We start from the raw sequence: 24355 nt of genomic DNA, 5'->3' as shown, positions 1-24355 counted from the left end.
CCCCCCCGGATAAATACCACGAAGCAGATGAGAAGACCCCACTCCCGGAAAACTTAGACGCGTGACATAGTCAAAATTCTCTGATTTTTCTTTGAATAATTTTTCATTTCAAATCATTAATATTCAAATACCAGCATTTTAATCTTATGATATTTTTACCATATAATATTTTATAAGCGGAATAAAACATTGTTTCATATATAAGTTTAAAATTTTCAAATGTATTACTTTATTTCAAACAAAAAAAAGAGTTCTTTCTGCTTTAAAAGATAACTCTTTAACAAAATACTGGAATTTTCAACAAAATAATTGAATTTTTAACATAATAGTTTAATATTTTACCTAAAAAGACAAATGGCCAACGAAAAAGTGTCATCGTTTATATTTTAATTAGAAAAGAATGAAATTTATACAACAAAATAAAAGAATTTTAAAACCAAAAAGGCGAATTTCCAACAAATAAAGATTTTTCATTCAAAAAATAAATAAAAGTTTATCTAAATTTTGAATTAAATTATAATTAATTATAATTAAATTATAATAATTTTTGAAGGATATGAATAGAAAGTTACATTCGTTTAAGAGTGTCGACAAAAAATTTCAAAATTGATTTCTTTTAACCAACGATATAACTTTTTAACTTAAAATATAAATCTTTAACAAAAAAAGTGATTTCTTAACAAAGCGATTCAACCAAATGTTTTAAACAAATTAGTTGAATTATCAAGCATAGAAGAAAGATTTTTAACCAAACAGTTGCATTTTTATACAAAAAATGAAATTTCTTCTATAACGGATGAAGTTTTAAATCAAAAAGATAAATTTTCAACAAAAAAAAGTTGAATTTTCTGCTGAACAAAATTTTTGTCGAGTTTTCACGATCAAACTATGAATTTTTTAACAAGAAATGATTTTCTACCCAAAAAATTCAATTTTCAATCCAAAAAGACGAATTTTTAGCCAAGAAGGATGACTTTTCAACAAAATTGTTGAATTCTCTAGAAAATAGTTGGATTTTTATCAAAAAATTTGAAATTTATATTAAATCAGAAGAATTTTTTATGACAAAAAAAGTTGAATTTTCAACCCAAAAATATTCCAGTTAACTCAGTAACATAAAAAATTGAATTTTCAATCCAAAAAGACGATTTTTTTCAACCAAAAAGGATGAATTTTTAACAAAATAGTTCAATTCTCTACCAATTAGTTGCATTTTTATCCAAAAAAGATCAATTTTGTACTGCAATAGATGAATTTGTAATTAAAAAAAAAAAAAACAAGTTTTTTTCGTAAGTGGAACTTTTATCCAGAAAATATTTCAGTTCATTTTTCAACACCAAAATATAAATTTTAAATAAAAAGTAAATTTTCTACGAAATAGTAAGTTTTCAAGAAAATAGTATAAAAGCTTCATTTCTAACCAAGCAGTTGCATTTTTATTTAAAAAAAGATTTAATTTCTGCTAAATCAGGTAAACTTTAAAATAAAAAAGACAAACTTTAAAAAAAAAAAAGAGTTGAATTTTCAACCGAAAAGTTAACGAAAAAATGCAATTTTCTATTTATTAAAATAAATTCTGAGATTCTCATAAATTCTCATAGAATTTATTTCTCGATTATATTCTCATTCTCGTTACCGTTCTCAAAGTACAATAACCGTCTCAGAACTCTAGCAGTACCATAGGAACAATGTATAAATATTACCAAATAACCATGAAAAACCCTTTAAAATCATTTTTTATTCACAGTGTTGAGTCATGTAGTAAATGAGACTTATGCACTTACTTATTATTTTGTTCAATATGGGAAAAAACGGCATAATTCCAATAAAAAAAGTACATGGATCTTCAGAACTTATAAAAATTTTTTTTTTTAAATAAGGAATACACAAATAAATTTTTTTTTAACTGCCGAAATATACATATGTTATTACCGAATTATAAAATTTATCAAATTTAAAATAACGACAGGATTTTTAATTGAGAAAAAATGAAATCCCGAATTTAAAAATATCTGAACCCAAAATTCACCGAATTCGAGATGAAATTATAAAATAAACGAATAATTAAATTCCCACAAATATTTCAATTCTCGAAATTTAGAACTGCTGAACATAGTTAATTTATTATTTATTTATGAGCTATTTATGAAATTATAGATAAAGCAAACATTTTAATTATTCATTAATTAATCATTTTTTAATCTTTTTCGGTAATTTTAAGTTTCAGGAATAGAAATGTAAAATATTAATATAAGAAGAAATATAATTTATATAATGCCACTATATAATAAACATAAATATTGTTTTCTTTTGCAATTAAATTACGAATTTTTAATTGTGATATTTTTGTAATCAAATAAACTATTTAGAATATTTTTTATCTTTGGAAACACTCAAATTAATGGAAAATTATTTTTCAAAGTGTTCTAATAAATCCATGTTGAAATTAAATTCTGAGAATTGAGAACAAGAAAATAAGTATTATCAGTTTGTTTTAAAACTTGTATAATTATAATTTTCATAATATTCTTGAGAAAAATAAAAGAAAAAGATTTTTGAATATTTCAAACGTGCCAGAAAAGAATATAGAAGATTTTAAAGCAATTTTTTTATTTTATTGGATTTTACAAATTATTATGAAAAATTCGAGTCTTTTTAAAAAATGTTTAGGACTTTTAGAAGATTAAAAGGAATCAAGAAATATTTGATAAATTTTCGAAAATGCTTCCCAGTTTTCAAATATTTCTAATCTATTTAAAACTTCTTAAATTGCTGAAAATATTTTTAACTGACTTGAATTTTTCTCAAAACTTTCAAATATCATTCAAAATTAAAAAAATTACTTTATAATCAGAGAGCGGACGAGCGTAGTCTGAAGTTGCGTACGGAGCGTAGCCTCGGCTCCATGGAGAATAGACATGCTCCGCTTCCTCGTTGCGGACAACCGTCGCATGGGGGGAAGTGGTGGGAGCGCCGCGTGAACATTTGAATGTCTGTGGCTACGATGAGCAGACAGCACTGAGCAGAATGAAAAGAAAATAGAGCGACTTTCAGTATTAAAAAGTATTAAATTTCAAATTTGTTTCAATTAAAAATATTACATTTTTAAACGTTAATTACTCTATTGAAAAAATTTTAATTTGTTACTCACATTTTTGAATTGTTATATATAAATAACCATTTAACAACTGCTATCCTTAGAAAAAAATCGAGTAAGTTCAAGAAATATTTAGAAGCTTTGAAAAAATGCAAACCTAATTAAATATCTGAAATGATTTCAAATAATTTCGAAGATTTTTAAGAATTGTGAAGGGCTTCAAAAGGATAAAACAAATTTCCTTAAGACTCTAGGAAAATTGAAAATGATTTTTTATTTTGAAAAACTAATTTAAGAGAATGTTTAAAAAGATTTAGAAAGATTTACGAAACTATGAAAAATGAATGTGGAGAATTTTAAGCAATTTTGTTTTAATTTGGCATAAGTTTTTAGAAAGATTGAGGAAAAATGGGAATCGTTTTAAAATAAATGTAGAGTTCTTAAAAAGTTTTGAAAATAATATAAATTTGAAAAACGTAAAACAACATTCAGATTTTTCAAGATTAAAAAAAAAATTTTAAGTGTTTTAAGAATTGTAAAGTATTTGAAATAGAAATAATTTAACTTTTAATTTAAGAAGTGTTCAGTTTATAAAAAAATGTCGTTGTTCAATTTTTAATGCTTCTAGCTTAAAATTCCCTAAAATAGTATTATTTTGAAAATATTTTTAATTCATTGATTGATTCTTTAATTTAGAGTATTGAAAATGATAACGTGGATTTACATTTTTGGGTCTGAAAAAATGTATAAAATTCCCGTTCGATAAATAAATAAATAAATTAATTGGAACGGTAACCCTGAAATAAAATAAAAGGGTGCCGAAAAAACATTTCAAATTAAATGTCAGATAACAATGTTTTATCAGCCATTGTTGAACTTCAATTTATTGAGGATGAAAGCATTTAAGAACTTCTAAATATCTTTTAAAATTATTCGCATTTCTTTTTAAAGATTCTCTTAAATTAATTTTTCAAAATAAAAAATAATTTTCAATTTTCTTACGAATTTTAAGGAAATGTGTTTTATTCTTTTGAAGCCCTTCACAATTCTTAAAAATCTTCAAAATTATTTGAAATAATTTCAGATATTTAATTAATTTTGAATATTTGTCAAAACTTCTAAACATTTCTTGAACTTACTTGAATTTTTTGTAAGGACAATAGATGCTAAATGGTTATTTATACATAACAATTCCACAATTTGATTAAACAATTAAATTTTTTTAAATAGTATAATGAAAATTGTAACGTTCAAAGTTTAGTTTTTTGTTTAGTTTTGTGTATTTCATTTGTAATTGTGGATTTTAAATGAACAGTCAGATATTTCTAGATATTAGATCATTTTTTATTTTTCTTAATTAAAAAATTTCAAATTGACTGGTTTAAAAATAGAATATTCTGAACTGAAACAATATTTAAAATTTAATTAAAGCCTTTAATTAAGAATATATTATTTTAAAGTAATTTAAAAATTTTAAATAGTTTATAAAATTTCAGTCGGATTAAAGATTAAATCTGGAAATTCTAAAAATATGAACTGATTCCGAATCATCTGCTTAAATTAATTATTATTTACTTTTTAATACTTTAAGTACAGTTCAATTAAAAAATTATTAATTAATTTATATTTAAATTTTATCGACTAAAAAAATTATTTTTTTAAATCCTAAACCATCTATTTCAAACATTTCTAATTTTTAATTTTTGTAGTCTTTAAAACTTCATTTTTAAATTCTTTAAATAAAAATGCACGCTTAAAAATTAAAATAGAACATTTTTAAAGTGAAATATTTTCGAATTACACATTCTAAACTGAATGATATCACAATTGAAAAATATAACAAAATTTAGCTATTTATTTGAAACACCGTTGAAATCCAAACTGGACAGATTTATTTTCTAAAAATTTGTAAAATTCCCGGTCGAAAAATAAATTCACTTTCATTTCCCGATTTCAAGGTCCAGCGGCCATCCTGTACTTGCATTGATGACAACGTATCATTTTTCGCTCTATTTTTTTTTCATTCTAATCAGTGCTGTCTGCTTATCATAGCCACAGACATTCAAATGTTCGCGCGGCTCTCCCACTACTTCCCCCCATGCGACGGTTCTCCGTAGGGACCGAAGATACGCTCCGTAGGACCGAGACTACACTCCGTGCACAACTTCAAACTACGCTCGTCCGCGAGCCTCTTTAGAATCTTCTGAATTTTCCCAGAAATATCTAGATAATTGGTTTATTCTCTGAAAAATTTTGCAAATTATTTTGAAGCTCCTAAACTTTATTTTTCAAATCTTTAAAAATCTGCGTTTCTAAAAATCTTTTAAAAGTTTAAAATTAATATTCAATCTCTTTAATTCTGCTCAATATTTCTTGAATTTGCTCGATTTTTTGTTTGTTTTTATTTTGTAATCTCACCAAATTGAAACATTTTCTTTAAAATGGTCTAAACTCTTTTACGAAAGTGTCGAAAATCTTTTGAGACGTTTAAAAACCGTTCTTAATTTTCTCTTAAAGTTCACTTTTCAAAATAAAAATTGTTTAAATTTTTCCTGCATTTTTTTATTTATTCTGCAAAATTCAAAAAATTGCCTTAAAATCTTTCAGATTCTTCTTTGACAATTTTCGAAATCTTTTTAAATCTTTTTAAATAATCTCTAAAAATTAATTTTTCGAAATAAAAAATTATTGTAATTTTTCCTGTGAACCTTAAAAATGTATTCCATCTTCGTGAAACTTTACAAAATTCTTTAAAAATCTTTACAAGTTTTAATTATTTTTTAATCTTGAAATTCCTTACAAAACAATTATTTAAAAATGTTTAATTTTTATAAATTGTAGGCTTCAAAGATTCAAATTTAGTTCCAAAAATATATATCCCCTATTCATTCTCACTATTCTAAAATAATCAATCAATTAATGAACGTTAAAATTTTCTAAATTTTATTATTTTGACAATTTTAAGATAGAAACATTTAAAAAAATGATATATTTATTTTTTATCTGAACACTTCTTAAATTAAAAGTTTCAAAATTTTATTTGAATCTCTTATGAAATCTAGAAGTTGTTTTACATTTTTTCAAATTTCAAATTATTTTTCAAATTTGTTCAGAACTTATAAATAAATAAAGTATCGAAACATTTGCTTATGATTTCTAGAAAAATTAAAATAGATTTTTCATGTTGAATACTTATTTTAGGAGAATGTTCTTAAAGATTTTCAAAATTTTCAGAAAATAATCTGGAAGATTTTAAACATTTTTCACGATTTTCCGAAAATGGTATAAAAAATTCACTGTCATTTTTTAAACAAGGCAGACGAATTTTCAAGAAAATACATAAAGTTTCAACTAAAAAAAAGATCAATTTTAAGTTACAAAAATTAATTTAAAAAACAAGAAGATTTTCTACCTAAAAAGATGAATTTTCAACAAAATATATGAATCAAAATTGGAATAATTAAATTTTGAGTCTAAACAATGAAATAATAATAGTAGTAAGAGTATTTTCATGAAAAAAGTTGAATTTTCAAATAAGGTTTTTCAGCCAACTTAAAAAACAAAAATTCATCAAAGCCGACAAATTTTTTAGGGAGCAGTTGGCTTTCTTACAGAAAAATATGAATTTTCGACAAATAAGTTAAATTTTCAACAGAATTGTTGCGTTATACAACTAAAAACTAATTTTATATTTGAAAAAAGTTGAATTTTCAACAAAAAAATGAATTTCGACCCAAAAAAAAACAATGAATTTCCAACAAACTTTTTCAAACGAAGGATATTAATTTTCAACTAAAAAGATAAATTTCCAACCAATGAAATGAATTTTCAATTAAAAAAGATTAATTTTTTATCAAGAAGATTAATACTATAACACAAAAGAAAAATACATTAATTTTTAACCAAATAGTTGAATTTTCAGTTCAAACAATTCTAAAAAAAAAATAATAAAAAAAATAGTTAAATTTTCAAGAAAAAAAGGTTTTTGAAATAAAATGATGAATTGTCAACCCAAAAAAGTCATTTTTCAAATTTCAAATGTCAAGTTCTCAATGAAAATAGATTATTTTTTAAGCAGTTACATTTTTAGCTAAGAAAGGATAAAATGCCGACAATGACAGATGCATTGTTAAACCGAAAATATGAATATTCATCAAAAAAGTTTATTTTCAACCAAAAAAGACAAATATTTAAACAAAAAGAATGTCTTAAACAAAATTGTTGATTTTGCAAAAAAATAATAAAATTTTTAACCAAATAATAAAAGTTTTAACCAAAAAGGGATTTCTCAATGAAGCCAAGTATAAAATAATTTTTTAAAACGATATTGTTAAATTGTGGAATTTTCAACGAGATAATAAAATTGTTAACCAAATAATAAAAATTTTAATCAAAAGGGGAGTTCTCAATTAAGCAAATAATAAATTTTTTAAAAATTATATTGTTAAATTATTAAATTTTCAACGAAATAATACAATTTTTAACCAAATAATAAGTTTTAACCAAAGGACGAATTATAAAATAATTTTTCTTAAAATTATAGTTTTGAATCGTGGAATTTGCAACGAAATAATAAAATTTTTAACCAAATCATAAAAGTTGTAACCGAACGGAGAGTTCGCAATGAAACAAATTATAATTTTTTTTAAAATTATATTGTGGAATTGTTGAATTTTCAGCGAAATAATAAAATTTTTAACAAAATAATAAAAGTTTTAACAAAAAAGGGATTTCTCAATGAAGCCAAGTATAAGATAATTTTTTTAAATTATATTGTTAAATTGTGGAATTTTCAACGAGATAATAAAATTGTTAACCAAATAATAAAAGTTTTAACCAAAAGGGGAGTTCTCAGTGAAGCAAATTATAAAATATATTTTTTTTAATTTTTAACCAAATAATAAAAGTTTTAACCAAAGGGCGAATTATAAAATAATTTTTTTTCAATTATATTGTTGAATTGTGGAATTTTCTACAAAATAATCAAATTTTTAACCAAATCATAAAAGTTTTAACCGAAAGGCGAGTTTGCAATGAAACAAATTATAAATTTTTTTAGTTATATTGTTGAATTGTTGAATTTTCAACGAAATAATCAAATTTTTAACAAAATAATAAAAGTTTTAAACAAAAAGGGATTTCTCAATGAAGCCAAGTGTAAATAAGAGTTTTAACCAAAATGCGAGTTCTCAATGAAGCAAATTAAAAAATTATATTGTTGAATTGTTGATTTTTCAACAAAATAATAAAATTGTTAACCAATTAATAATAGTTTTAACCAAAAGGCGAGTTCTCAATTAAGCTACTTATAAAAGATTTTTTTTTTCAATTTAACGTTTGTAAGGTTCCACGTTTAGTTAATTCAGATAATTTATTCACTAACTATTTCCTAAGTTTATAAAACTTTAGTAAGATTTGTTAGAAGAAGGTGATTTGAGAAAACCGCCTTACCCAAGCAAAAAATCGCCTGAAACTTCCAGGCTTTGCCTGAAATTTTGCCTGAAATCGACTTTATTTTCTATTTGGAACAAATGGTTTAAATTTGCAGCGACGTTACCAGGAAAAGCACCAAAGACGGAACCGAATTCGGCATCAACGAATGGTTGTGCTCCGCTGGACGGAAGTGAAAATTCGAAACCGTTGGACCTACCTGCACATTTTCCACCGTATCCCGCGAATTTTCCTAGCTCGACGAACTATCCGCCAGTTTATCCCCCTGCAAATATATCAGTGCCACCTCCCAATGTTAATCACATTGTACCTTCGACGCACAATTTAGGTACGCCGAGTTCTGTTCGACAGATTCAAACAGTGACAACGCCGACACAACCGCCATTTCCACCCTACGGTTACCCGTCGAATGCCTCGTTTTTCTCCGGCGGAACACCCACTGGGCCTTCCAGCAATCAGCGCTCCTACTACCCCTCGCAATCCTAGGCTATAATATTTTTATATTTTAACTACTACCAAACATTCTGCTCGTTGAGATTGTACGTCGCAAATCTTCTGGGGAACTGTCAGAACTTCTTTTCTAATAAAACCCATTGTAAATACTGTGCAATTATTCTTTCGTTTCATTTCATTTCCAGGCTCTCTATTAAAATCTGCGGCGATAAAATTCCCTGACAAAATAACAGGCTTTATTGTTAAATACAACTTTATAGGTCAACATCTACCATTTTTTTTTTTTTCGACGGGAATCTCGGAGGAAATTGATGACCCCTCGAAAAAAATCCCCACTGGAAGGGCTTGGAGAACCTTTTTTTTATGGTATCATTGTTCTTAAATAAATATTTTTGACATTAATAATACTAAATAATTTAAAAAATACAAATAATTATATAAAAAAGTAGTAAAAGATAAACTCAAAGCGTTCAAAATTTAAGAGTTTTTTTTAAATTGAATTTCAGAATAAAATTTCGAAAAAATTAAAAACTTAAAAAATCAGGGTGGTCACTAGTTTTCAAATTTCCGTCTCTCGGCTTTGTCCCGGTTCTCCCCGTAAACATTCGTGATTTCTCCCGATTTATAAAAAAATTAAATCTCTTTGTGAAACACAGTTTTTTCACATATATGATCAATTGCGGAAATCGATAAGACCCTTTTGCAAGAAATCAATTGACTTTGAATCATAAAAGTAGGGTAAGAAAATGTATGTGCCTGATAAAGAAAAATGGAAAGATGCCTTTTATTGCACACTAGAAGATACGTGAACGCGCGCAAATCCCGCGTTCACGTATCTGGATTTTTATTTCCTAACATGAAAAATATGCAATTTAAAAATCAATTTTAAAACCAATTTTTTAGCATTATATTTTTAAAAAATTTAACAATAATTAAAAAATTCGAATTGAAGGCTTCTGAAATGAACAAATTATTGCACAATCTTGGAGAATTTCATAAGAAAAAGGAATGAAATTGTATAATTTCTAGATCGAAGCCCTGCAAAGTAAATAATTTTATTTTGAATTGAACAATCTCGAAATTGAATAATTTCAGATTAAAAATGTAGAGAATAGGACAATTTTAAAAACCGTAGAAATTGAATATTTTAATATTAGATCATTAAAAATTCTGAGAAATTGAAATTGAACGTTTTATACTTAAAAACGGTCGATGTTAAACAATTAAAAATGTTAAACATATGGATTTGAACAATTCTAAAACCAAAGCGATCAAGATTTGGCAATTAATATTGAAAACTAAATTGAATCTTTCAAAGCTTATGAAATTCTAGAATTGTAAATTGTTACTACATAACGAAATTATAATGTGACATTTAAGCTAATTAGATAAATTTTTATAAAATAAAAAAGTGAATTGAATTATATTAAATAAACTTTCAAACTAAATAGTAACTTTAAATAGGAAACATTAAAGATGAAAAAATTCTACTCCAGAACCTTGAAACTATAAAGAATGCGAACTTTGTTTTAAACTGAAGAAATTTATAGCCGCCGAAAATTGTGATATTAAAACTTTTTTATAATCAAAACCTTTAAAATTTTAATCATTTGATGTAAATTTAAATCACTTAAAAACTAATGCTTTTTAAATTGCTAATTAAACTTTTCCAAATTTAACCAATTCAATTTTAGTCACAAAATTAAAACCTATTGAAAGCAAAAATGATAAATTCAGCGATCAAAATGTAAAGTCAGAAATTATGTTTTATTCCTGAATCAACTTGAGTTACATAGTTTAATTTTTGCCTTTTTGTTATTTTAAACCTAATTTTTTATTTAATAATGTCAAATCTTCCTTCAGAACTAGTATTAACTCTTACATTTTTTGCAATTAAATATTTTCCAATTAGAAATCATGTATTAGTTTAAGTCTTCACCAAAAAAATCGGAAAATTTAAAGATATTACTTTGAAAATTCAAATAAATAATAAACAATAAAAATGCTGCAATATGATTTCATTTTTTGAAATTGTGCAATTTTAAGCGTTGTAATTCGAAATTGCTTTATATTTACATCGAAAATTATATAATTCAAAACTGACTATCAAGGCCTTTATTATGAAATTATTGAATATTTAATAGCGAAATGGTGTTGTCATTTTTAATAATTATTTGAATTTGACACTACAATATTGTGAAACTTGAAATTTGAAATAACCGAGAATTAATCTAAAAATTAATTTAAGTAAAACTTTAGTTTCAAGGCCTCAGATTAAACTGTTTTCGAATAGTGCATTCAAAGCCATAATTTTGAATTAAAATTATAGAAATTTTAAAGATGATAAATATATTAAAATAAGTATCATATAATGTAGTATTAAGTTACATTCAAAACGCGAAACATTGTGCATCTTTAAATTTTAATTATTCTAAAAACTTTGAAAATAATATGCCTTCTAATTGGGCAAATTGAAAAAAATACCAAACGCATTAATTATGAAATGCGGGAAACCTCCCGGCGTAATTTTGTTCTGTCGACTTTATCCCGGTTTTCTCTCAGTGCAAGTTTCTCCCGATTTTCTCCCGGGTTGGTGGCCACCCTGAAAATGTATCACTCAAAATTCAAAGAAATTAAAACCGCATTTGCGCTTTTAAATAAAAATAACACAGGCCAACACATTTTCACACCCATAGATCGGACCTGGTAATTTTCAATTTGATACTACTTCAAACTACATTGAATGTTTCAAAGTCAAAGCTGCTTGAGTTGTAGAATTTTAAAGTTTTATTACTTTTAAAAAACATTAAAATTGATTCCACAAATTTGTCTACAAAAAAAAAATAATTTTTCGTCATTTTTACCGTACAAAACGTAAATTTAAAAAATTATAAACCTTTAAAATTGAATTATTCGAGAAAAAAAAACCACTTTTAAAATAAAAAGTAATTTTTAATTTTTATAGAAAAGATTTGAAAAACGCTATCGAAACTGTAGGGGGAAAAATTCTTTGCATTGGTATTAACAGATTGTTTTAAGTTTGTTTTAAATTATTTAAGTCTTTTTACGGATTTTAAAATTGATTATGTTTTTAATATTAGGTAATAGAAACCCAAGGACGCGTGAATTTCTTGCTACTTTCTAATATTTTACATTAAATTATTGTGATATAATTTTGTATATAATTGTAACAATGATATAATTAAGATATACTTTAGAATTTAGATAAATGTAAGACTGAATTTGAAAATTAAATTTTGAATTATTTATAAATAAAACAATTTTTATTTTTATACTTTTTTTATATGTCATCCAAAACATTTTTCCACTCTGCTCAAGCGATTCAACTAATTTTATCATTTTTACTATCTCACATTTTTTCAGAAACAAATATCCCAGTTCGTAAATATTTTCAGGGTTGCCGCTGGACCGGGATACCCGGAAAATGGCAGTGAATTTATTCTTCGATCGGCAATTTGACAAATTTCTAGAGAAAAAAGTCTGTTCTAGCTTGATTTCAACAGTTAAAAAAAAATAATTAGTCGAATTGGCAGTTTTAATCATATAAAAAAATTCCCGGTTTTTCCTGTTTCGCAAACTGTTTTCAGGGTCAATAATATAAACATATTTGAACTATAAACCTAAACAATTTTGCATTTAAAGTAATCAAAACTGATCTTTAAATCATTTGAAGCAATTTTAAGATAGAAATATTAAAAATTGTACGATTAAATTTTTGTTCAAACTGAACACTTTCTAAATTCAAAGTTAAATTAATTTCATCTTAAATACTTTTAAAACCCTTAGAAAGCTTCAAAATTTTATTTTAAAACGTTGAAATATTTACATGTTTTAAATTTTTTCGAATATTTTTGAAATTTTTCAGAACGTCTAAATGTCTTTTAGAATGGTTCGAATTTTTCATAAATATTTTATTTTAAATGGAAAATATTTTTGACAATTTTGGAAATCTTTTTTAATATTGTCTTTAAATTATTTCTTCAAAATAAAAAGCCATTTTTAATTTTTCTAGGAATCTTAAAAAAAATGTATTCTTTTGAAGCCTTTCGTAATTCTTGAAAGGCTTGTAAATTTTTTTTCTCGAAATTTGCAAAAATGTATATTTTGTTTTAAATTGGGCCGAGGACTATTTTCACCAAAATTTAGGTACGAATAGCTGGATTTTGTTGGTATATGTAGACACTTCATTTAAATTATTACAAATTAAAAATGAATCTTGAATTTTTGCAGACCTTCTAAATATTTCTTCAACTTAGTCGAATTTTTTCTAGTAATTATAGATGTTCAATATTTATTATACATGAAAATTCAACAATTTTACTTGTAAATTAAATTTTTTCAAGTACAAAAATTAAAATTGTAACGATCAATGTTTAGTTTTTTGTTTAGTTTTGAATATTCGATTTATTATTACCGATTTTACGTGAACAATCAAATATGTCTAAATAAATAGCAATTGCTATTTTTCTTAAGTTCAAAATTTCAAATTTTAGGCTAAACCAATATTTTAAATGTGATAAAAGCCTTTAATTATGTATATATTATTTTGAAGTTATTTTAAAATTGAAAATAGTTGGTAAAGTTTCAATCGGACATTTACATTTGTTTAACTGCGATAAGAATTTCAAAATTCCAACTGAAACAATTTAATTCTTCGCGTTAAAATCTGGAAATTCTTAAATTTTGAACTGATTGCGAATCGTATTATAACATAAATTATTATTAATTTGTTAATCCTTAATTTATAGTTCAATTTAAAAAATCATTATAATTTATATTCACTTTTGATCAAATAAAAAGATTTTTTCTCCAAAGTTGTCGATTTCAAACGCCAATATTTTTTTATTTTTTAAGCCTTTAACACAGTATATTAAAATTCTGAAATTGAAAATTAAAATTTCTGACAATAGAAGCCTTTAAAATCGGAAATTTTGGATTCAAAAAAAAATTTTAGTTAATCAACTATGAATATACATTAACATGATTTTTTAAATTGAACAGTTCTTTAAATATTAAAAAGTGAATATTTGGTTTTACGAGACGATTTGTAATCAGTTCAAAATTAAAGAATTCCAGATTTTAACGTTAAAAATAACACTGTTTAAGCTTGAAGGCTTAGTAGTTAAACAAATGTAAACGCCTCATTAAAACTTTATAAACAATTTTCATTAAAAGATAGCATCAAAATAATATATCATAAGTAAAGGCTTTTATTAAATTTCAAATATTGTTTCAAACCTACAATTTGAAATTTTTCCAGTAAGAAAAAAGAGCAGTTGCTTAATATTTAAAAATTTTTGACTGTTTATTTAAAATCATAATTTAAAATCAAATATTCAAAACTAACAAAAAAGTCAACTTTAAACGTTACAATTTTAATAGTTCTATTTAAAGAATTTTAATTTTTAGGTAAAATTATTTAATTTTCTTGTATAAATGAATATTGAATACTATTTAGGAAAAATTCAAGTAAGTTGAAGAGATTTTTATAAGTTTTGAAAAGGTTCAAATTTAATTAAAAATTTGAAATAATTTAAACATAGTGCCTATGTGTATCTATAAAATCCGGCTATTTATACCGAAATTTCTACGTAAATAATTTGAAACAAAATATGAATTTTCGCAAATTTAGAACAAAAAAATAAGCTTTTGAAGAATTGTGAAATGCTTTAAAAGAATAAAACATATTTTCTTAAGAATCCTAGGAAAATTGACAATGATTTTTTATTTAAAAAAAAAATTAATTTAAAAAGAATATTTAAAAATATTTCAAAAACATTTGAAAAGAAGTTTAGAAATTGTGGACAAAATTCAAACATAATTGAAAAATTGAAAAAATGCAAAACAATATGAAGATTTTTTAAAATTTTGATCATACGGAAATGACCGGAAATGCTCTAACTAAATCGAAGAATCAAGCAATAAATTTAAACAAATTAAAAAATTATATCTTCAGACAATTTTAAACTAGAAGCATTAAAAATGTAACGATTATATTTTTTTTATAAACTTCTTAAATTAAAACTTAAATTATTTTAATTTTAAATAGTAAAAAAATCCTTCAAAGTTTTATTTCAAAATGCCGAAACATTTACATGTTGTTTTATATTTTTTAAATTTCAAATTATTATTTTTTCGTAACTTCTAAACGGTTTTTAAAATAATTCGAATTTTTCCTAAAATAAAAAAAATTATAATCGTGTCAAATTAAAAAAATTCATTTATTTTTGGTAATTTTGTAAATGTTTCTAAATGTGATATTTAAATTAATGTTTCAAAATAAAAAATCTTTTTCAATTTTCCTAGGGAATGTTTTTAATTCTTCTGAAGTCTTTCAAAAATTCTCATGAAACTTCTAAATTTTTTTTCAAAATCTGCTAAAATCTGCTTTTATCGGTACATGCAGACACTTCATTTAAATTATTTGACATTATTTTAAATTGTTAATTTTGCATTTTTTCAAAACTTCTATCTCATAATATCTTTTCAACTTACTCGATTTTTTTCTAAAAACAATAGTTGTTCAATTGTTATTTAGAGATCAAAATTCAACAATTTTACTCACAAATTAAAATTTTCCTAATAGAACAATTCAAATTGTAACGTTCAAACTTTCGTTTTTTTAAGTTTTGAATATTTAATTTATAAATACTGATTTTAAATCAACAGCCAGATATTTCGAATTATTAATTGGAGTTATTTTTCTCATTTAAAAAATTTCAAATTGAGTGGTTTAAAAATGGGACATTTTAGACTGAAATAATATTTGAAATTTAAAAAATATAATGTTTAAGAATATATATAAATAAATATAATAAAGTTAAAGATGAATTTTCAGACAAGAAGATTAATTTCTACCAAAGAAGACGAGTTTTCAACAAAATGCATGCATTTTGAAACATACAAAATAAATTATCAAAAAGTATTGAATAGTTATATTTTCAGTTCAAAAAATGAATAGATTTTAACCAAATAGTTGAATTTTTTAGCAGAAAAGACGATTTTTTAATCTATATAGATTTTCTACCAAAAAAGACCAGTTTTCAACCAGAATGAATTTTTTTAAACTAAAACGATGGAATATTCAAATGGAATAGTTACATTTTTAGAAAAAAAAATTTTTAACCAAAAAACTAAGTTTCAAATAAATAGTTGCATTTTCCATTGAAGTGATGAATTTTTGACTAAAATGATGAATATTTAACTGTAATAATTGAGATTTTAACCAGAAAGACGATTTTTCAACAAAAAAGATTAAATTATACCAATAAAGATGAGTTTTCATGGAAAGACATTATCGACCGCTAATTGAATATTTATATTTTAGAATAAAAAATATAATTAATTGGTAACTAAATATTTGGATTTTCAACCAAAAAGGACTATTTGTCAAGAAAATGCATCAATTTGCAATGAAAGAGTTGGATTTTCAACTAAAAAAGACTCATTTTCCACCAAATACTTCAGCCTTTAACTGAAAAAATAAATTTTGAACAAAACTGAAGAGCTTTAAAATAAAATGTTAGAATCTTCAATTAGAATGATTACATTTTCAGCAAAAAATGGTAAACTAAAAAAAAAAATTAAGTTTCAAAAAAATTGTTACATTTTCAAACAAAGTGATGAATTTTTAACTGAAATCATGAATCCTTAACTAGAATAATTGAATTTTCAACCAAAAAGATTAATTGTCAAACAAGCTGATTAATTTCTACAAAAAGACGACTTTTTAACCTATAATTGAATTGTTAAATTTGTAGTTAAAAAATTAATGTTCAACCAAAGATATTAGTTTTTAACTAAAGTTACGCAATACATAACTGAAAAAATACATTTCTATGAATTTCTTTTTTTAATTTCAACAAAATAGTTCAACTTTTACTATTTTGTTCATCAAATTATTAATAAATGAGTTAAATTTTCAATCAAGTAATTAAATTTTTTATTAAACAAAAATGCTATTTGATACTTAAACCAAAAAATATTTTTATTTTTAATCCAAATATAATAGTTAAATTTTCAGATACAAAAATTAACTAAAAAAACAACATAATTTTCAAACAAAAAAAGTTCAATAAAGTAATATAATGTTACTTTCACAAATGAAAGATAATTCTTATTTAATTTTACGTGTCAAATTAAAAAAAAAACTTCAAGGGGTGGATCACTATGTTGGTTCAAAAATGCATTGCGATTTTTTTTATTCTAGGAAGAGAGAAATTCCATTTTAATTTTTCAATTGCTTAAAAAATTGATATTTGTTTTTAATTTTTCTTTTCATTCCGAATCATGAAAAGTTCGTATTTTCTGGAATTAAAGACACACCTAATGAATTTTAGGAGTAATATTTGTTGTTGAAGTTTTCCAATGATTTAAAAAGTTTCCATTGATTTAAATTTTTTTCACCACATTATGAAAATATTGTATTTTCTTGATGTAATATTTGTAATTAATTTAGATTATTTAAGATTTACACTTTTTAAACATTGGATTATATAATGTTCCATACGAAATTTAATTATGAAATCTGTAAGATATAATTTAAAATCTTTGAAATCTTAAAAATCTCTGCGAAATCTCCTGAAATCTTGCATACACACTGAATAATCGTAGAATTTTCTTTAAAAAATAGTTTAACAAATTCTGTAATAAAATGGTTATTTATATTTCTTCTTACTCAATGATTAATTTCTTGAAAGGTATTACATGTAAAGATTACCTTTATTAAAATAGACGCTTCGAACAGAAGAAAATTCTGGAAGGGAACGATTTGTTATTTCAGAGAACAATTCTACCAGTGGATGTGCACTTTTTGAATCTAAGGTAAAATTATCAGTGTACAGGACAAAAAGAATACCGTAAGATCCTTTTATTTCCGCAAATGAAAGAGCTGAAAATAAAATGCGAATATCATGTTGGCGAACTAACAAAAGTGTGAAAATTAATTTTTTTTCGTTTTAATTAAACTTACCGCCCGCAGCAACTCCCGAAATAATATTGGGTTGACCTAAATGTGGTGCGTTAACTTTCCACGAATTCCTGGCGTCTTTAGTAGACAAGGATTTCAAAAATGAAGGAGCACTGCAATCTTCATTACTTTTTAATTGCGAGACGTGGCAATTCGTAAGCGCAATTATTTTCTTGGACTTTGATAAAATCCCATGTATCTGAAACCCAAAAATATATATTTTCTACTAAAATAATTTTTGTCTCAACAGAATAAATGAGTTTTAAACTAAAAACGATTAATTTTGAATTTAAAAAAATATTTTAAAAAATGGTGGTAATTAAGAAAAATAATGGGGTAATTAGATAAACGATCCGGTCGCGTTTCCGACTCGAATCTGGGCCGAGGCCGATTTTTTCTCATTTCTCCAAAAATTATTTGACCAGTAATCGACCAAATTTAACATCAGAAATGAATTATTTATCCTGAATGACAAAATAACATCAATACTCTAAAAAAAGATCAATTTTCAAGGAAATTGATGTTATATTATTATTATTATGTTATATTTTTCGTTTAAAACATTAATTTTTAAATAAAAATAATTTCAACAAAATATTTACATTTCAACCAAAAAGATGAATCTTTAACCAAAAAATGTCTCCTCAGCAAAAAGTTGAATCCTCATACAAATAGATTAATTTTCAAATCTAAAGGAAGAATTTTCAACAAAAGCTTTACATTTTTAACTAAGATTTTTCAGGTCAATAATAAAAAAAAGCATACAAAATTTTGAATTTTTAAGCTAAAATGACCAATTTTCAACAAAACAGTTGACTTTTCTACTCGAAAATATAAATTTTCAACAAAAAATTGAATTTGCAATAAAATTGTTTCATTTTAAAGCTGGAAAAATGAAATTTCTACAAAAGTAATTGCATTTTAAACCAAATAAATGAGTTTTTAACGAAAATCGTTAAATTTTTAAGGATAAAAGTGGTATAGTTACTTTTAAGCTTAAAATATTTATTTAAAACAAAACAAAATTCAACAAAATAAGTGTAATAGTTGATACTTCCACCAAAAAATATTTGAATTTTCAATCAAAAGCAGCTGAATTCTACCAAAAAGTACTAATTTTTGACAAACTAGTTGAATCCCCAACCAGAATAGATTAATTTTCAAAACAAAGAGAGAAATTTTAAACAAGAGATGAATTTTCAACCAAGAAAGATTTTTCAGCAAATAAAGAAAACAAATCATCCAAAATGTTGAATCTCAAACAAAAATGACGATTTTCTAGAAAAAATTAAGCCTTCTACCAGAAAATATGGATTTTTAACAAAAAAAATTATTTCCAGTAAAATTGTTAAATTTTGAAGTCAAAACATGAATTTTCTACAAAAAATTTAACTTTTTGCAACCCAAAAATATGTATTTTCTACCAAAATTATTGAATTTTAAACTAAATAAATGAGTTTTTAACTAAAAATGATAATTTTTCAAGCAAAAAGTGGAATAGTTACATTTTGAGTTAAAAAATTTAAAAAAAAAATATTTTTGAAGAAAAGTTACATTTTCAACCAAAGAAATGAAATGTTGACTGAAATGTTGAATATTTAACAACCAAAAATGAATTTGTATCCAAATAGTATAGCATCTTCACATAAAAGGATGAATTTCCAACTAAAAAAGATATATTTTCAAAAAAAATACAACACTTAAATTTTTTATTTTAAAAATTATTTTTTAACTACAAAAAAAATACTTCAACAAAATTATTAAGTTTACAAGCAAAGAAATGGATTTTGTCACAAAGAAAAGAAGACGACGAAAGAAGACGAATTTCTATCAAAATAAATCAGTTTTTAACAAAAAAGTTGAATTTTCAATTCATGAATATAAATTTTCAACCAAAACTGGAATAGCTAAATCTTCAGTTTGAAAAATTAATTTTCAAAAAAAAAAAAATGAATTTTCAACGAAAAAATGCAAGAGCTGATATTTTAACCAAATAGTATTTCTATTTTAAACAAAAAACAGTCGAGTTCAATCATAAAGACAAAAGTTGGATAGTTTAAAAACGAAGTAAAAAAGTAGTCTAGAAGAATTCGATAAATTAAAAATTTTGCGTTTTATGAAGACTTTTGTATAACACAACACCGATTTTTCTCAAGATTTTAAATTTGCCTTTGAACTTCTAAAAATTCATCAGAAATATTTTTTCTGTAAAGAAACTTTGAATTCAAAAACTTTTACTTTAATGTTTAAGTGAATTATAATTGATTAACGAAATTTCGGTGAAACTTGAAATTTTTTAAGTTACTAAAATTGAGTACATTTATAGAAAACCTTAAGTTGTTAATTTTATCACAAAGGCCACTTGATTTAAAAAAATTTTAATTTTATATTCCTAGTAATTCACATAGAGATACTTTTTTCTAATAATAAAAATTTAATTTTTCAAAATATCAACTCTGTTGAAAATGATCAAAAATAAGATTATTGAAATAGAAAACTTCCGTAAGTAGAAAAAGTTAACGAAAGTAGAGAAATTTTTGTATTTAAAATTTCAGAACTTTGAAACCAGAATTTTCAAAATCCCGAAATTTCAACTTCACTGAATAAGGAAAAAATAAAGTCATCCCAATCATAAATATCTAAAAATTATGATAAATTTGTGAAAATTAAGAAACAAGTTTCTTACATATAAAATAATTTTAGGAAAACATATTTACAAATTTCCTAGTTTTCAATTAAAATTACGAAATTTTCTAAAACATTTACCTATTGAAAAAATTGAAATTTTCAGTACCATTTCAAATATCTAATAAAAAGTAAATGACAGATAAACTGATTGAATGTTTGCAATACTTACAATATCAATAAAACCTCCGGCTTCAGTTAAATCAAGTTCCGTGCTAACAATGCAAATATATAAAGAACTATCAACTTCGTAAATAATCGAAGATTTTTTATGTGATTCGTGTTTTATAATACAAATTTCTTTTGCATCAGGAAGTATACACTCTTTTGTGAAATCTACAAAATCAAACAAAAAGCGTAACTTTAATTGTCTAATAAAAACTTCTTTTAACAGGGTGTCTACACAAATCCCGGGGAAAATTTTCCCGACAAATCCAGGTATTATCCAGGTATAATTTTTCATAGTATTCATTTGTCCTGGTATATAATGCTATTCAAATATTTCGCATTTTTTAAACCAATCGACGCGGAATATGTACACAGTTTCGCGAGATTATTGCAAATAGTTTTTTTTAAGTTTCTAGAGATTCAATTAATATATTTAATTCGATCAATTAAATAATACTAAAAACATAATTAATCATTTTTTGAAATCGTCTCCAAAGTCCATTAATTTGAATAATAATCCAAACAAATTTTTTTTTTTCATACACATGGCATAGTTAAAATTCAGTGCATATTAGGTAAAATTAATAAGGGCACTACATTACATTTAACTTAAATCACTTTAAATTTCTAACTTTTCAAGTAAAAATATTGGATTTTTAATAAGATATATGAGTTTTTAACCAAATAGGTGAATTTTCCACAAAAAAAATAATTTTCTAAGAAAAAAGACAAATATATAAATTCTCAATCGAACAGTTGAATTTTCAAGTAAAAAAAACAAACAGTTTGAGTAGTTTGATTTTCAAACAAAAAGGAGAACTTTCATCTGAAATTATGAATATTTAATTGGAATACTTGAATTTTCAAACAAAATGATGAATTAAAAAGATTAATTTTCTACCAATAAAATAAGACTTTTCATCAAAATAAATTAATTTTCAAATAATTTTTTTTCAACCAAATAGATGAATTTCGCACTAGAAAAGAAATAAGGTTTTTCATCCAAATACATGACTTCAACCAAAAACCAAATTTTCAATCAAAAGGTTCAATGTTGAACTAAAACAAATCAATTTGCAACCAAAAATGAAATAGTTAAATTTTCAGTTAAAAAAAATTCAAATAAAGTTATGAATTTTACACTAAAATTATGAATTTTTAACTAGAATAGATGAATTTTTAACATAAGAGTTTAAATTTCAACCAGTAGTTTTATTCGAATTCAAAAAGGAGAATTTACAACTAAAATTATGAATATTTAACTGGAAAACTTGATTTCTCAAACAAAAAGATGAATTTTCAACAAGAAAAGGATTTATTTTAAAACAAGGAAATTAATTTTCGACATACATACATACATACATACATACATACATACATACATACATCAGGTTTTTCATCAAAATACACGAATTTTCAATCAAAAACCAAATTTTCAATAAAATAGTTGAATCTTAATCTAAAACGGATAAATTTTCAACCAAAAATGAAATAGTTAAATTTTCAGTTGAAAAAAAAAACTTTTCAACTAAAGTTATGAATTTCCAACTAACATTATGATTCTTTCACTGGAATAGATAAATTTTAAACAAAAAATACGAATTTTTAACAAAATAGTTTAAATTTCAATCAGTAGTTTTATTTTTAACCAAAAAGGAGAACTTCCAACTAAAATTATGAATATTAACCTGCATTTTTAATGAAAATACATAAATTTTCAACAGAAAGAGACAAAATTTCAACCAAACAGTTGAATTTTCAACAAAAAAAAATTCAATTTTCAACCAAGAATGTAATAGATAAGTTTTAAATTAAAAAAAATTAATTTTCAACCAAAATGAAGAATTTTCAACTAAAATAAAGAATATTCAACTGGAACAGTTAGGGTTTAATCCAAAAAGATAATTTGCTTACTAAATTGATAAATATTTAATTGGAATAGTTCAATTCTCGACAAAAAATATGGATTTTCAGCCAAAGAGATTAATTTCTACTAAAAAAGGCGAATTTCTAAATCAAATAATTTATAAAGCAATAATTGGATAGTTAAATGTTTAGTTACTGAAATTAGTGTTCAACCCACGAGATGAATTTGCAACTAAAAAATATGGAATATTGAATTGGAATAGTTACATTTTCAGTTAAATTAATTTTCAAAGAATAAAAAAATTTCCAACAAAGTAGAATAAATTTTAAGTGGAATAGCTATATTTTCAGTAAAAAAATTAATTTTCAGTCAAAGGGAAATCGCATCTTTAGGAAAATAAATTTAAACAAAAAAACAGATAAATTCAACCAAGAAAGATGACTTTTCAATATGAATTGAATTTTCAACTAATAAGGTTAATTTTCTGCCAAAAACAACAAATTTGCAACACATATATATTAATTTTAAAATAGATGCTTGAATTATCGACTAAAAAATATCAATTTTAAGGAAAAAATAAAATAGTTACACTTTTGGTTAAAATAATTAATTGAAGAAAAAAAAGAAGAGTTTAACAGTAATATAAAGATACTTTCATAAATTGAGAATCATTGTTATTCAATTTTATATTCAAATTTTTTAAAAATAAGCACGCTCTCCAACAAAGTCCGATAAAAAAAGAGATATTTCAAGGTTTTTCCAGACATTTATAAATACCCTGAAAATGCCAGGTTGTCTGGGTTTTATAGGTATGGTAGCCACCCTGATAAACAAACAACAATTATTTTTAAAAAATGGATAAAATACTGATTCTTACCGACAACCATGTTACCCTCCACAATGATTAATTTTTCAAAGGATGCCGGCTCTTTTTGCAACCATTCGATTGAAAATTTACTGGAAACAAATTATATCTCATTAACTTTCTTAATATGTATATAAATGATAAGTTAAAAATAATAATAAGAATAATAATTAAATATCGCGGTTAAAAAGTGAGGTTAGGTTTAGCGTCTGAAGAACTTACGAGTCTTCTTGTGAACCTTCTTGCAATTCCTCATCGTCTTCGTCTAGCCAAAATGCTCGAGATGATGGTTGCACTATTTCACCAAAATGGGGATTCATTTTCACGTTTTACTTCTCAAAGGAAATTATTTTTAAAAGATTTAATATCCAGAAAAATACCGACAGCGTTCGAATTTTGTAAACATGCATGTCACGAAGCCGAAAATTCCCGGAAATCAACGATCATTTACGAAAGATCGGGTGACTTTTTACAAACTTTTACTATCCTGTTATATTTCAATTTGAATTTCAATGAATAAAAAATTCAAAAACAGGGGTTTGTTAATATGGAATGATATACAAGTCCGATTTTTAAATTACAAGACTTTTTCTGGATTTCCAAGTATATGTCAACCCTATTCACAGGAAAAAATGAATCATCAGCATATATTGAAATCAAACACTTTCTTTCTGTCAGGCCGTCCAAAATCTTGTCTATCTTTTATAATCTCTTTCTTTAATATGCGAGTGAATCTCTTTCTATATTTTCTGAAATATAAATCACCCCTATCCTCCTGGA

The 24355-nt window shown here is 23.9% G+C and overlaps 2 protein-coding genes across 9 annotated transcripts in view; one reads left to right on the top strand and one right to left on the bottom strand.

Moving 5' to 3' along the window:
• Positions 1 to 9161, top strand: part of LOC117179537 (cyclin-K-like) — a 21207-nt gene extending 12046 nt beyond the window's left edge. For 5 of the 6 annotated variants that reach the window (XM_033371443.1, XM_033371439.1, XM_033371440.1 and 2 more), the window contains one exon: positions 8646 to 9161. In XM_033371443.1, coding sequence (XP_033227334.1) covers positions 8646 to 9034 — 389 coding nt within the window. In that variant the 3' untranslated portion in view covers positions 9035 to 9161. The remainder of the gene's footprint in view (positions 1 to 8645) is intronic. The other variant, XM_033371444.1, reaches the window with a different exon arrangement.
• LOC117179539 (proteasome assembly chaperone 1) lies at positions 2831 to 23981 on the bottom strand. Of its 3 annotated transcripts, XM_033371447.1 has the most exons (7): positions 23798 to 23981; positions 23588 to 23667; positions 20848 to 21011; positions 17994 to 18189; positions 17880 to 17912; positions 17742 to 17777; positions 2831 to 3018 (listed from the first exon to the last, which is right to left on the bottom strand). In XM_033371447.1, exons 1-7 carry the CDS (start codon positions 23893 to 23895, stop codon positions 2840 to 2842), a joined length of 786 nt encoding a protein of 261 aa, XP_033227338.1. In that variant the 5' UTR covers positions 23896 to 23981; the 3' UTR covers positions 2831 to 2839. The 3 variants fall into 3 exon arrangements, with proteins under 3 accessions (XP_033227338.1, XP_033227337.1, XP_033227339.1); XM_033371446.1 differs by having other exon boundaries at positions 17742 to 17912; XM_033371448.1 differs by lacking the exon at positions 2831 to 3018 and adding an exon at positions 11508 to 11603 and having other exon boundaries at positions 17742 to 17912.
• Positions 23982 to 24355: the final 374 nt, after the last annotated feature.

Source organism: Belonocnema kinseyi, chromosome 9 (genome assembly GCF_010883055.1).
Source record: "Belonocnema kinseyi isolate 2016_QV_RU_SX_M_011 chromosome 9, B_treatae_v1, whole genome shotgun sequence".
Classification (NCBI taxonomy): domain Eukaryota; kingdom Metazoa; phylum Arthropoda; class Insecta; order Hymenoptera; family Cynipidae; genus Belonocnema; species Belonocnema kinseyi.
Note: the sequence above shows the minus strand (reverse complement) of the source record. Positions and strands in the feature narration are given on the sequence as shown.